General features: G+C 47.0%; 1 protein-coding gene across 1 annotated transcript; it reads right to left on the bottom strand.

Moving 5' to 3' along the window:
- Nucleotides 1-9,181: 9,181 nt before the first annotated feature.
- Nucleotides 9,182-9,855, bottom strand: LOC123117498 (zinc finger protein ZAT12). The gene has a single exon (XM_044538239.1). It carries the CDS (start codon nucleotides 9,796-9,798, stop codon nucleotides 9,388-9,390), a length of 411 nt encoding a protein of 136 aa, XP_044394174.1. The 5' UTR covers nucleotides 9,799-9,855; the 3' UTR covers nucleotides 9,182-9,387.
- Nucleotides 9,856-13,939: the final 4,084 nt, after the last annotated feature.

The raw sequence follows: 13,939 nt of genomic DNA, 5'->3' as shown, positions 1-13,939 counted from the left end.
TGCTTCAATGAAATGATCTGGTAGGGTGAAATGCTCCATCAGAGATTTCCAAAGGTCTTTTTTGGCTCTGTCGTCGACCCAAGTAACACCTGGACGTTTAGTCTTTGGCTCTTTCCATTCTTGAATGGAGATCGGGAGTTTGTCCTTCACAAGAACTCCGCACTGACGAGTCCACTTGTCCGGAACGTTCTTAGGCGTGAGGAGTTCGCCACTAGATTTGGTGGATTTGATGTTGTACTTTACACTATCCTTCAACAATCTGCCTGGGCCTCGCTTTGTCCTGCTGTCTGTAGAAGCAGATTTGCTCGATCTGGAGGGCTGAAAGAAGAAAGATCGATTCGTTAATATATCTTCAATATAAAAACATGTGATGATCACCATGATGCATGCTTATATAAATATACCTTGCCGGTATTCTTTGTTATTTGAAGATCAGCATTGTCTGTGTCATCACAAACATTGTCTATGTCATCATAATCATAATCATAGTTCATGACTTCATCAGCTCGGTCGTCGAGATCGAATATCTTTTCATCATCCTCTCCGGTATTATTCAGATATTGGGAGTTGTCATCTGCTTCATTCAGATCATCTAGCCTGTGAGGGCTGCGTATGATGTCGAACAATTCCTCTTCTCTCTCTGCCGGTATTGTCCGCCATAGCTTTTACTTAACTAATACAGAAGAAATATAAAACAATTTAATTAGTATTCAAATTACAATGCAGGGATGCAATCAATAAGGAAAAACTGAATCTCGAATACATCTTCTCGAATACATCATCGTCTTAATATATATAATCTCGAATACATCGTCTCAAATATTATATATCGAATACATCACTGGCTAGGTACCTAATAAAGATCGAGTACTACAGAAGAATCTAGGCCACTCGCAGTCCCTGGTGCACGGGCGGTGGACACCCAAAGAGAAGGAACCGTCACAGGATCGTATCTCCGATCATCTGCCCAAAGAACCTGCCAAGTATTTGAGAACCTGACGTCCATAGCAGCCATGTAGCGATGGACGTGCTCGTCCTCCTCCCTGACACGGCGACGCACCACCTCTGGCGGCGCTGGCTCCCTCTGCACCGAATGTGGCCCACGCGAACGCCACCAAAGGACATCAGGGTCGACGACGGGACCCGAGGCCGGGTTCCTCACCAAGCGGCGCGCCCCTCCAGGTAGCACCTCCCAGTGCCAGCCCGGCGGAGCCCAGTCCCGGACATGGGTCCTCTGAAGTAGGACGTCGTCGCGTACGGGTCGACGGCGAGGATGCGGGCCGGGTATATCGTCGAGAACAAATACTATATGCCCGAAAAAAGTAACATCTTTTAAATGATTGGATTGCGATAACTAAAATTTTATATATATGCAAATTCTAACAATTTGACATTAATCTAATTCATCTAACTAAAACTAATTATAAAATTTCCTGATTACATAACTAACATTTCTATAAAAATTCTAATATTTATATAACTAAAAAACAGAAAAATTGCTAACATTTAAAAAACAGAAATTTTTTATAACATTTCTATATAACTAACATTTCTAATATTTACATAACTAAAAAGCAGAATAATTTCTAACATTTCTATAACTAAAAAACAGAAAAATTTATAACAAACTAACTAATGTGTGTGTAGTGTGTGTGTGTGTGTGTAGTGTGTGTGTGTGTAGTGTGTGTGTGTGTGTGTGTGTGTGTGGACATGGCGGCCGGGGCGAGCTCACCGGCGAGGCGACGATGGGGCGACGGGACGGGGCAGCGACGACGGGGCGACGGGACGGGGCGGGGCGGCGACGACGGCGCAGCGCGCGGTGACGGGGACGACAGGGACGATGAGGACGGGGACGGCCGGGGTGGCGACGTCGACAGGGGCGGCGACGAGGGGCGGGGACGGCCAGGGTCGGCGACGAGGGGCGGGGGCGGCGACGTCGACGGGGCCGGCGTCGATCGGGGCAGGGCGGCGCGATGGAGGGAAGAAACAGAGAGGGAAAGTAAAAAGTTTTCAACTGTTGTATATATAGGATGGACCTTTAATACCGGTTGGAGCCACCAACCGGTACTAAAGGTCTGTTTTGGCCAGGCCAAGCGGCGGGAAGCGCCCCCCCTTTAGTATTGGGTCGTGGCACCAACCGGTACTAAAGGGGGGGGGTCTTTAGTACCGGTTGGTGCCACGACCCGGTACTAAAGGTGGTGCGCTGGCGCAGTGCGGTGCGGCAAGTTTAGTCCCACCTCGCTAGTCGAGGGGCTACCGCACTGGTTTATAAGCCCCAGTGCGGTAGCTCTCTCGAGCTCCTCTCCTAAGCAGGCCTACTGGGTCTACCTGTTTTGTGCTGCCCTGTGGGCCGGCCTTTGCGGGCCTGCATCCTGGCCCAACAAAAAGTTGTGTTTCTAGTCGTATGCAGGCCGCTTTGGCCCAGTAGGCGGGCTTTTTTATTTTCTTATTTTTTTTTGCTTTATTTATTTTTGCTTTATTTATTTTTGCTTTATTTATTTTTGAGTTGTTTTTTGCTGTATTTAGAGTTTCTTTGTGAATATTTTTGCTTTAGGTATAAAAAATTAAAAACTTTCTGTTAGTGCCGGTAGTTTTCAAATTTGAATAGTTTAAATTTTGAATTATTTGAAATTTGTGTGAATCACTAGTTTGTGAATAACTTAACTTTGAAAAAAGATTTTTCAGTGATTCGTTTTCTTTATGTTTAATATTAGTGTGTTTTATCATTATATTCAATTTGGTAATGCTTAGGTTATTTATAAAATGAAATGCCTTTGTAACAGATGAGTTTTCGTCGGAAACCCTAATACTTCGAAAGAGATTGTCCATTTTGTACACGAAGTGCATCCACTTTTTGCCGTAACGCTCTCTACTTTTTTGCACATGATATTTGGATGAAATTATGATACCATGCCAACTTTCAACCTTTTCTGAGTTCATTTGAAATGGTTTTCAATTTCAGGGTCATTTAGCTGGAAAAAATCAATAAATGCATGAAAGAATTTGTTTGCACATAAAATTTCTTCGCGTTTCAAATGCCAAAACACATAACTACCCTAACTATTACAGAGATTCCCTCCTGGGTGTGAAACACAGAAGAGAGTGATGATAGTGAAGCCGATCACATCCCAGATCTTTGGGTGTGAAACTTTTTCTTCCCGTGTGTCCCTTTGCGCCGTAGCCATGGAAAATCTTCATCATTTAACTGGATGCTCGGGTCAATATTCAATGTGAGTGGAGCAATTTCATCAAACTTTTCATAATCTTCTGACATGTCTGTCTTGTCATCCACTCCCACGATGTTTCTTTTTCCTGAAAGAACTATGTTGCACTTTGGCTCGTCGTATAATCCATTCGCTTCCTTATCTTTTCATTTTCTCGTCCTGGTAGACATGTCTTTCATATAAAAAACCTGCGCCACATCATTGGCTAGGACGAATGGTTCGTCTGCATACGCAAGATTGTTGAGATCCACTGTTGTCATTCTGTACTGCGGGTCTTCCGTTACCCCGCCTCGTGTCATATTGACCCATTTGCATCGAAACAAAGGGACCTTCAAATCACCTCCATAGTTAAGTTCCCATATGTCCTCTATGTAACCATAATATGTTTCCTTTCCCGTGTTGGTTGTTGCATCAAAGCGGACACCACTGTTTTGGTTGGTGCTCTTCTTATCTTGGGCGATCGTGCAAAATGTATTCCCATTTATCTGGCACTCTTTGAAAGTCATTATATTCGAAGATGGTAACTGGGACAGCGAGTACAGGTCATTTTGAATATCGCCATCATTCAGGGCACGTTTCTGCAACCAACCAGCGAAACTCCTCATTTGTTCGCGTGTAATTCAGTCGTCAGACTTCTCCGGGTGTTTAGACTGTAGAAAATTCTTGTGTTCCTCCATATACGGAGCCACCAAGGCGGAATTCTGTAGAACTGTGTAGTGTGCTTCAGTGAGAGAATTCCCGTCCATACATATTATTTGATGCCCTCCTAGCATGCCTTTTCCTTCCAGTCTGCCCTTATGCCGCGATTCAGGAATACCTATCGGCTTAAGGTCAGGAATAAAGTCAATACAAAACTCAATGACCTCCTCATTTTCATGGCCCTTCGAGATGCTTCCTTCTGGCCTAGCACGGTTATGAACATATTTCTTCAAGACTCCCATGAACCTCTTAAAGGGGAACATATTGTGTAGAAATACAGGACCCAAAACGTTAATCTCTTCACAAAGGTAAACTAGGACATGCGTCATGATGTTGAAGAAGGATGGTGGGAACACCAACTCAAAACTGACAAGACATTGCGCCAAATCATTCTATAACCTTGGTATGATTTCTGGATCGATTACCTTCTGAGAGATTGCATTGAGGAATGCACATAGCTTCACAATGGCTAATCGAACGTTTTCCGGTAGAAGCCCCCTCAATGCAACCGGAAGGAGTTGCGTCATAATCACGTGGCAGTCATGAGACTTTAGGTTCTGGAACTTTTTCTCTGCCATATTTATTATTCCCTTTATATTCGACGAGAAGCCAGACGGTACCTTCATGCTGAGCAGGCATTCAAAGAAGATTTCCTTCTCTTCTTTGGTAAGAGCATAGCTGGCCTGACCCTGACGTATGCCGTCTTTTCCGTGCATACGTTGCTGGTCCTCCCGTGCCTCTGGTGTATCTTTTGTCTTCCCATACATGCCCAAAAAGTCAAGCAGGGTCACGCAAAGATTCTTCATCACGTGCATCACATCGATTGCGGAGCGGACCTCTAGGTCTTTTCAATATGGCAGGTCCCAAAATATAGATTTTCTTCCACATGGGTGCGCGTCCGTCAGCGTCCTTCGAAACAGGTTGTCCGCCAGGATCCTTTCCAAAGATTACCTTCAAATCCTTGACCATATCATGTACATCAGCACCAGTACGGTGGCGAGGCTTCATCCGGTGATCCGCCTCACCTTTGAAATGCTTGCCTTTCTTTCTTACGGGATGCCTGCTCGGAAGAAATCGACGATGTCCCAGGTACACATTCTTCCTACAACTCTCCAAATATATACTGTCGGTATCATCCAAACAGTGCGTGCATCCGCGGTATCCCTTGTTTGTCTGTCCTGAAAGGTTACTAAGAGCAGGCCAATCATTGATGGTCACGAACAGCAACGCCTTTAGGTCAAATTCTTCCTGTCCGTGCTCATCCCATGCACGTACACCTGTTCCATTCCACAACTTTAATAGTTCTTCAACTAATGGCCTTAGGTACACAGCAATGTCGTTGCCGGGTTGCTTAGGGCCTTGGATGAGCACTGGCATCATAATGAACTTCCGCTTCATGCACAACCAAGGAGGAAGGTTATACAAACATAGAGTCACATGCCACGTGCTATGGTTGCTGCTCTGCTCCCCAAAAGGATTAATGCCATCTACGCTTAGACCAAACCATACGTTCCTTGGGTCACCTGCAAACTCCTCCCAGTACTTTCTCTCGATTTTTCTCCACTGCGAACCGTCAACGGGTACTCTCAACTTTCCGTCTTTCTTACGGTCTTCTGCGTGCCACCGCATCGCCTTCGCATGCTCTTTGTTTTGGAACAAACATTTCAACCGTGGTATTATAGGAGCATACCATATCACCTTGGCAGGAATCTTCTTCCTGGGGCGCTCGCCCTCGACATCACCAGGGTCATCGTGACTGATCTTATAACGCAATGCACCGCATACCGGGCAAGCGTTCAAATCCTCGTACTCACCGCGGTAGAGGATGCAGTCATTAGGGCATACATGTATCTTCTGCATCTCTAACCCTAGAGGGCAGACAACCTTCTTTGCTTCATACGTACTCTCGGGCAATTCATTGTCCTTTAGAAGCATATTCTTTATCATTACCAGCAACTTTCCGAATCCCTTGTCAGATACACCATTCTCTGCCTTCCATTGCAGCAATTCCAGTGTGGTGCCCAACTTTTTTTTGTCAGCTTCGCAATTCGGGTACAACAATTTCTTGTGATCCTCTAACAAGCGCTGCAACTTCGTCCTCTCTAGATCACTTGCGCAGTTTCTCTTTGCATCGGCAATGGCCCGACCTAGATCATCAGCGGGCTCATCTGATGCCTCTTCTTCAGCTTCTTCCCGCATTGCCGGCTCAGCTTCTTCCCCCATTGTTGTATCATCATACTCAGGGAACCCATGGCCAGGATAGCCGTCGTCATCCTCTTCTTCTTCATTGTCTTCCATCATAACCCCTATTTCTCCGTGCTTGGTCCAAACATTATAGTGGGGCATGAAACCGGACTCAAATAGGTGGACGTGAATGGTTCTTGACGTAGAGTAAATGTGACCATTCTTACAGCCAGCACATGGACAAGGCATAAAACCATCCGCCCGCTTGTTTGCCTCAGCGGCAAGCAGAAAAGTATGCACGCCATTAATGAACTCGGGAGAGCATCGGTCATCATACATCCACTGTCGGCTCATCTTCATTACACAACACCGATAGACCAAATTAATACAAGTTCATACATAAAGTTCATATACAACACTTAATTAAATGCAACATACAAATAACTCTCTAGCTAAAGAATTTAAATGCAAAAACAAATGCGATCATGATCGCAACTAAGGTAACAATTGGTCCAACAGCATAATGATACCAAGCCACACTATCAATGGCATATTTTCTAATCTTTCTAATCTTCAACCTCATTTTCTCCATCTTGATCTTGTGATCATCGTCGACATCGGCAACATGCAACTCCAATTCCATCTTCTCCCCCTCAATTCTTTTCATTTTTTCTTTCAAATACTCGTTTTCTCTTTCAACTAAATTTAACCTCTATACAATAGGGTCGGTCGGAATTTCCGGTTCACATACCTCCTAGATAAAAATATCTATGTCAACTTGATGGGCATAATTTGTCATAAACACGAAATGCAACAACTAGTTTTAAAAGAGAATATACCACATCCGAATCATAACAAGGACGAGGGCCGACGGGGACGGATATCAAAACCATGGTACTATGTATAACAAACAACGTACGGGTAAGATAATTATACGAGTAACTATATATCCAAATCACACAAACATTAATTTGGTAATGTAAAACATTCATGAACAAGAGCCTCACCACAAGGTGGTGCTGGCGACGGGACGGTGCGGGCGATCGACAGTGGTTACGACGGAGATTTAGAAGGCACTAAGTAAACTACACCTACATATGCAAACTAAGTGTTATCTTTGACCTCAAATTGCATATAAATCAAATACTAGCAAATATAATTCCTCCCAAATTAATCACTATACAAAGCATTGCAAGAGCTAATCTAGCAATGATAGTTGAAAGGACAAAGTTGCTAACCTTTGTGATCATTTGAATGGATGGGGGCCTTCAAATCTTGACAAATTTTGGGCAAAATTTGTGAGGAGCTCGAGGAAGAGAGGGGAAGAACAGAGGAAGTGAGGGGAAAGGGGAAGAACAGAGCGGCTCGGGTGGACGAAGGGTTTATGTACGTAGACCTTTAGTACCGGTTCGTGCCACGAACCGGTACTAAAGGTGCTGGACGGGCCCCAGACTGACAAAATCCTGCCACCACTCTCTTTAGTACCGGTTCGTGGCACGAACCGGTGCTAAAGGTTTGCCACGAACCGGTACTAATGAGAGCGGCCGGCTAGCCGTTGGAACCGGCACTAATGGACACATTAGTGCCAGCTCAAAACCAAACCGGCACTGTGTCTCAGATTTGCCCCCTTTTCTACTAGTGTTCCCTATTCTTTTGATGTGACAAATGGTCTGCAATTACCACCCGGCGACTAACTTAGCGCTTCATACAACTTCTCCAGTTTGTACACACATAATCATTTAGTTACCCACAGTCGAAACGTAGATTTCACGCCCCCCTCTCCGAAGCACAAGTATCACATACTTTTTGCTCACTTATTTTCTCTTTGTCGAATACACTCTGTCTTCCCCGCCGATGATTTAGCATATTGTTGATTATCATCTCCTTCAACACTTCGAGAGGGCTAGCAACTTCAACTTGGAGATGGTAAGCACAAGTAATGGTGGTAGGTGGACGATTGCATGCAATGTTGAAGTGATGCCACTTGGAAATGGTAGCACGCATGGGCGGAGCTACACTAGGATTGCATGCATTGTCGATACAAGAAGATGAATAAGAGTGTCCCGCCGATTAGACGCAAAAATGAAAATAAAGGCATTGCATATACTTCCATACAAAACTATAGGGATGAAGCCAACCCATCCACCTCCATCTATGCTTGTGTTCTCACTTCTATTATGTCTATTGTACCTAGGATTCCAAGCGATTTCCGCCTTATCCACACACAATTTCCTTCCGCACACGACTAAGGGTTGAGCGCTATAGAGGAGGTTTAACTCGTGTATGAATACATGATTATTTCTTTTGTAGATATGCCATTCCTACAAATACCTGCAATCTATCAACACTAGACAAAAACCTTGATCAAAATGTGTAGCTCATGAGCCACACCAGTCGATGGTCTATGTGACTTTAATATCTCTCCACAACTGAGTATATATCAAATATGTTTCAAAACTTGTTGGTTGTGGTGAGTGCATGACATAAGACCCAAATCTAGGTGGGGATACACAATTTATGTGGACTTGTTTTATTATTGCATAATTTTGTTTTAAATTAGTTTTTGACTTTTTACATGTTTTTCAAAACCCTACACATTTGATCATGTTTGTGCTCACTTCATCAAATGAAGGCCCATGAATTTCATGCCTTTGGCGCAGCCACTTGAAGAAGGTGTACAAGTGAACGCCATTATTTTGGCGGAGCTACACTAGGATTTGGATGGAGTGAACAACCATTATTTTGGCAAACATTTTGAAAGGCACATATATAATTCATGTATATAGGACAATGCACATCAAATAAATGAGGAAATGTGCGTAAAAGTAGGATTTTTAGGTGCTCTGTACACCCATTCTTGCGCTGCTGGCCCCGCCACTCGCAGGGATTTTGCTTTGGGTACAGCCACTTGAAGATGGTAGCAAGGGATTTGTTCAACGACAGAGTCAAAGACCCTCTTTCAACAACAACAACAAAAAACACATGGAATTGATCCTCGGGGGAGTTGTTTATCAGGATTGATCGACTCAACTCGTAGGCGGCTCAGTTAGAACAGAATAACGAACAAATCAATGTAACGTATATGTAGTCTTAGTAATCAACGAGCGAACAAGTCCTAAATATGTACATAATCATAAAAATGAGAGAATGAACCAACGATCAACACCTACAAGTGTGTAGCAAATGTACAAATCCAATCGCGCACACAGGTTAACCGGTGAATCTGCACTCGATGCCTACCTATATTGAACCAACTGGAGAGAAACCAATGGAACACCAGCTAGAGGAAGAGCTGGAGCAGCACGAGCGGTGCCTGCGCCGTGGTGGCGACCGCGTCGTCACGGTGCCGCCGCATGTGGCCGCCAAGCGCCTGCCCCGTCTCGAACTCGAGCCCGCAGACGTGGCACTGGTGCGCCTGCTTCTGCTCCGTGATCTTCTTGCTCCCCGGCTGATCGTATCCGGCAGCGAGGCCGAGCGCGAGCCCGTTGCGGCCGCGTAGGTGGCTGGTCCGGTGTCCGCCCAGCGCCTGGAACGACGGGAACGAGCGACTGCACGTCTTGCACACGAACTCGCCATCTGCGCCGCGGCGCATCTTCTTGCTGCGGTCGGCGATGGCGCCGAGGGACAGCGAGAGGGAGAGGGACAAGGGCGCCTCTGCCTGATCCGTGTACTGCCGCATCGACGAAACCATCTGCTGCGGCTAGTCCGAAACGATGGAGGAGATGAGAATTAAGAGCTCGGAATTTGTACGTTGTGGATGTGGCTCGGTTCATGCGTGGTTAGCCTTTTATAGTGGAGTGGCGGGGACTGGCTAGTAGTAGCAGCGTGGTTCGTCACGTGTACACCACGTTTGGCTTGACGAGTTGGTGCCCGTCGCGATCGGCGGCGACCAGCCTTGCTCCATAGTTACGGGTAGAACCTTTTGTTCCGCTCGCGTCAGTTCAGAGTAATTGCTCAGCCTGCTTGCTTCCTCGGTATCCTAGGTGGTACGCGGTTACGGTTACGAGCGGGTGGGCGGAAGGGCCCGCGAAATGGGTTGGAAGCTAAATTAGCCAGCTCACGGTGTGTGCTGTGGGATCCGGACAACCCTGAAGTCCCCGTTGCCGTTGGACCCAATGCAAAACATCAGTGTTCGTTGGGTATTTGCTGTTGCACCGGTGAACGTTCTTTTGACCGGAACCGATTTGACGGGCCAGCCGACGATGAGTCCTGCGCCAGAAGAACGAGAAACCGCGGACGACTCCGCACTTCTTTTTCTTTGCCGGGACGATTCCACATTTCCAATTTTGGCTCTTGCTCCTGTTCTCTTCTCTCGTCTCGGGTAAAAATGGCTTCCGGCGTTCACCAAAATTGCTGCACAACGGCTAGGGAAAATTTCTCAGTGCATGGAATGGAGTTACACGTGCCACGCGCTCGATTGGTCGTCAGTGTTTGTTACACTCGTACGCGTGTGTCTGTTTTTCTCCGAAAAGACTGACTAACATCCATATACGCACTAAAATGCGTGTGATTGAATTGATGCCTCCGTATTTATGTCTATGGACAAGACCATGCGTAGACTCAAGAGATCCATAGCGACGACGCCGGCCGATCCAAGTCACTTATCTTTGGGTAAGGCTAGAGCGTGACGTCCATGTTCCAGAGGTCACGCAATGTTTCTCTCTCCCTTTCACGTCATTAATCTCCTATAGTTGCATTAAATTCATCATCACAAACATATTTTCGTACAAAAATATAAATACAGGATGGTTCATATGTCAGTATGTATTTTCATAGACATGCTCAAGTATGTATAGATTTGGCTTGGGAAAAAGCTACAATTTAAAGTATTGAAACAAACTAAGTAGACCAAATTAATTTTTTTAAATTTGCTAATCCTCGGCTACTTCAAAACCAAAATTGGACGACTCAATTTGAGATAGTAGAGGAGAGAAGTGGCAGCACTGAGTTAGAGACGGGACCGTCACGACCAAGGCTCGCGAATGTGCCGGAAGGGGCAGCGCTGAGCTAATGACGCGGGTAGCCGCAGTTTGTAGGTGAAGGCGGGGTAGAGACCGGTTGTTTAGTTGTGGGTGCAGGGTGGACCACCTACGCCGGAGACTGAGAAGAAGGGAGGGGGCATAGAGGGATTATCCGGATGGCTGCAACATGGTTAAGGGGGTGACTCGGCGCCGTAGCAGAGCAGTTGTCCACGGGTGGCGGAGTGGTTAAGCCTGTGTTGTAGGGCAATGCAGGGAAGCTGCATTGTTGGGTTGGGCAAGAAGGAAGATGGTTGGGCGGTTGTTCGATTGGATCCAACGATTGGAGTTAACAGCTGCATTGGAGTGAACATAGGCGGACAAATAGTGTGTCAGTTTTAAGAGACAATGTTGAAGGTTGCGTAAGAAGCAAAAACTATACATACACACTACCGCCAAATCATGGCATCACCGCTTATCAAACTTAGAGCATCTACAGTCGGGCGTCTCAAACCGGTCTCAAACGTCTGTTCGTTCGGCCCGTTCACTGACCGGAAAAAAAAACCCGACCCGTCCGGGCGTCTCAAATGAGCCTAAGACGCTCGGGCTGATCGGCACCCGTCATGTCCAACTCATTTTTGGGGCAGATATGGGACAGCTCGGCCACCACATCGGGCTGATACACGGCGTTTTTATGTCCGGTCCTCATATGATGCAACATATGGTGGTGCACTGCATCATTGAATCCACTCACGGACGGTTTGATCTTTTGTGTGGCATAGGTCGTGTTTTTCGTTTTGAAGAAAAAGGTAGCTTGCGGTCCCTATAGGTCGTGTAAGAACGTCTCATTGGTCAACGTACAATTAACGGGCCGCCCCGATCCCATCGTGTCGTTGAGTGCAGGAGCACCGCGCGGGCACGAATAAATAAATCTAGCTGAGTTGTAGCTTGCGGTTGAAAAGCAGGAGCACGTTGGGGCACCGGCCGGAACTGCCTGCATGCGACTTGGTCGGCCGGCGAGCAGTCGCGCGACCTAGCTTTGCTTGCTTGCTCCGGAGGGAAACGGGAGCCGTGTGCAACTGTGGACATGCAGTTGGGAACGGCCAACAAAACATGGCTCCGTGCGGCGCGGCGAATGCAGATATGGAACAGAGCTGTGTACAGTGGCGCGTAATCCGTTGGCTCGAACCTGTGGTGTGGTTCTGCCATTTTCTGTTACGTCCCAGACGAACTTTCCGTGCGAACCAGTTGCCGCCGGAGCGCCCCAGCTATGGAGTAGGTCGTGTAGGCCGCACAGTCGGGTGGGCAGCAAGCTGACAAGTGACGATGACCGAACCGGCTTGGTATACATACGTCTCTCTCAACAGTGCTGGTCCTGCTGGATCGCGCCGTCGCCAAACCGCGTGACAGTACTGGCTTTTCCACCCGTGGCGGTAATATCCTATCCGTATTGCAAAGCTTTTCTCGGAAAACGTCGGGGAAGGCATGCAAATCTTTTTTTTTTGAGGGAGGGCATGCAAATCTAGTGACAAGCGGTGAGTGTATAATTAAGATGCACACAACTACTCCCTCCGTTTCAAAATAGATGACTTAACTTTGTACTAATTTTAGTACAAAACTAGATCGTCTATTTTGGAACGGAGGGAGTAGAAAGAAAGAGAAAAAGGACCCATGGGGTCAAGGCGAGGCGAACGACCCACTTCGGCAAAACATCAACTAGTATTCACTGCCCTTGACAACACCCAGACAATGAGAAGGTTCTCCAACATCGACACCTTCAGCAAGGAAGCGATGCATAAACACTGTCATCGTCGGATCAAACCACATAGATCAGATCAATGCTTTCCACCCACAAGGGAAGCATTGGGTATTCTCCAGACAAGGCCTTGAACAAGCAGCGTAAAATGCCACTGCCAGGTACAATTAATGAAGGACAGACCTAGAGTTTTCATTTCGAAACTCAAGACCTTATATTCAACACCATAAACGAAGTCCTATGTGTTGCCGCCATTAAATTTTCAATGAAGAAGCCATGCTGGAATGTCCCGATTAGCACCGGAATTGCGGATCAAAGTGAATACCACACGTCGGGCATTTATTGAGACGACAAATCTAACGACACAAGCAACGGCCGCACGTCCTTTCACCTGGCACCAATGTGGGGCACACTCCGACCATCACCGAAGCACAACAGATATCCTGTGAAGACGGATCGTCATGAGGGCGGGAGGCATAGGTTAGCCTGGCACGCGAAGCCCGACGAAATAAAATGCACCACCATCGAGCATCCACCAAATTGGATCAAGCCAGCCGAGATCTGCATGCCTAGCACACGGCCAAGACATGTGCGCATATGGCCTGACAAACGCCCAACAATGGTGGCACGCATCCCGAAAGCCGCCAAGCAAACCAGAAATGCATTCAGCCATTCGCTGCATCGAGAACGTTCAGAGCACCACCACCGGCCGCCTGCGAGCCACCACAGGGTAGATCCTGTCGGATCCAACCCACCCACAACGCACGCCGGCAGATCTGACAGAGCCCGTGCCAGCGCTGTGTCACAACACCGCCCGTGATGTACGTCATGGTGGACACTACCAGTGGCGCTGCCTTCGTTGATGGCCGCGTACCGGATCGACACTCCAACAGCGCACATGACACGAGATCTTGGCACGAACATCGCTGATCTGCAGCTGAAGGAGGACGGCCAACCAGGGGGAGAAGGGAAGGAGAGAGTTGGAAAGGTGCTTCCTACCGCCACCGTCAACACCGGTGCCCTCCTCCGTTGGCAGGGGAAGGGCAGCGATGGATGTGGTCTAGGCCTGGCAGCGAGTGTGGCCTCTGGAGTCACCCTAGGGAGCGACCCGGGAGAAA

The sequence above is a fragment of the Triticum aestivum genome, chromosome 5B, assembly GCF_018294505.1.
Source record: "Triticum aestivum cultivar Chinese Spring chromosome 5B, IWGSC CS RefSeq v2.1, whole genome shotgun sequence".
Taxonomy (NCBI): Eukaryota; Viridiplantae; Streptophyta; class Magnoliopsida; order Poales; family Poaceae; genus Triticum; species Triticum aestivum.
Note: the sequence above shows the minus strand (reverse complement) of the source record. Positions and strands in the feature narration are given on the sequence as shown.

Excerpts from the sequence above, each read along its gene's own strand:
- LOC123117498 (XM_044538239.1), bottom strand. The coding sequence starts at position 9,798 with ATGGTTTCGTCGATGCGGCAGTACACGGATCAGGCAGAGGCGCCCTTG.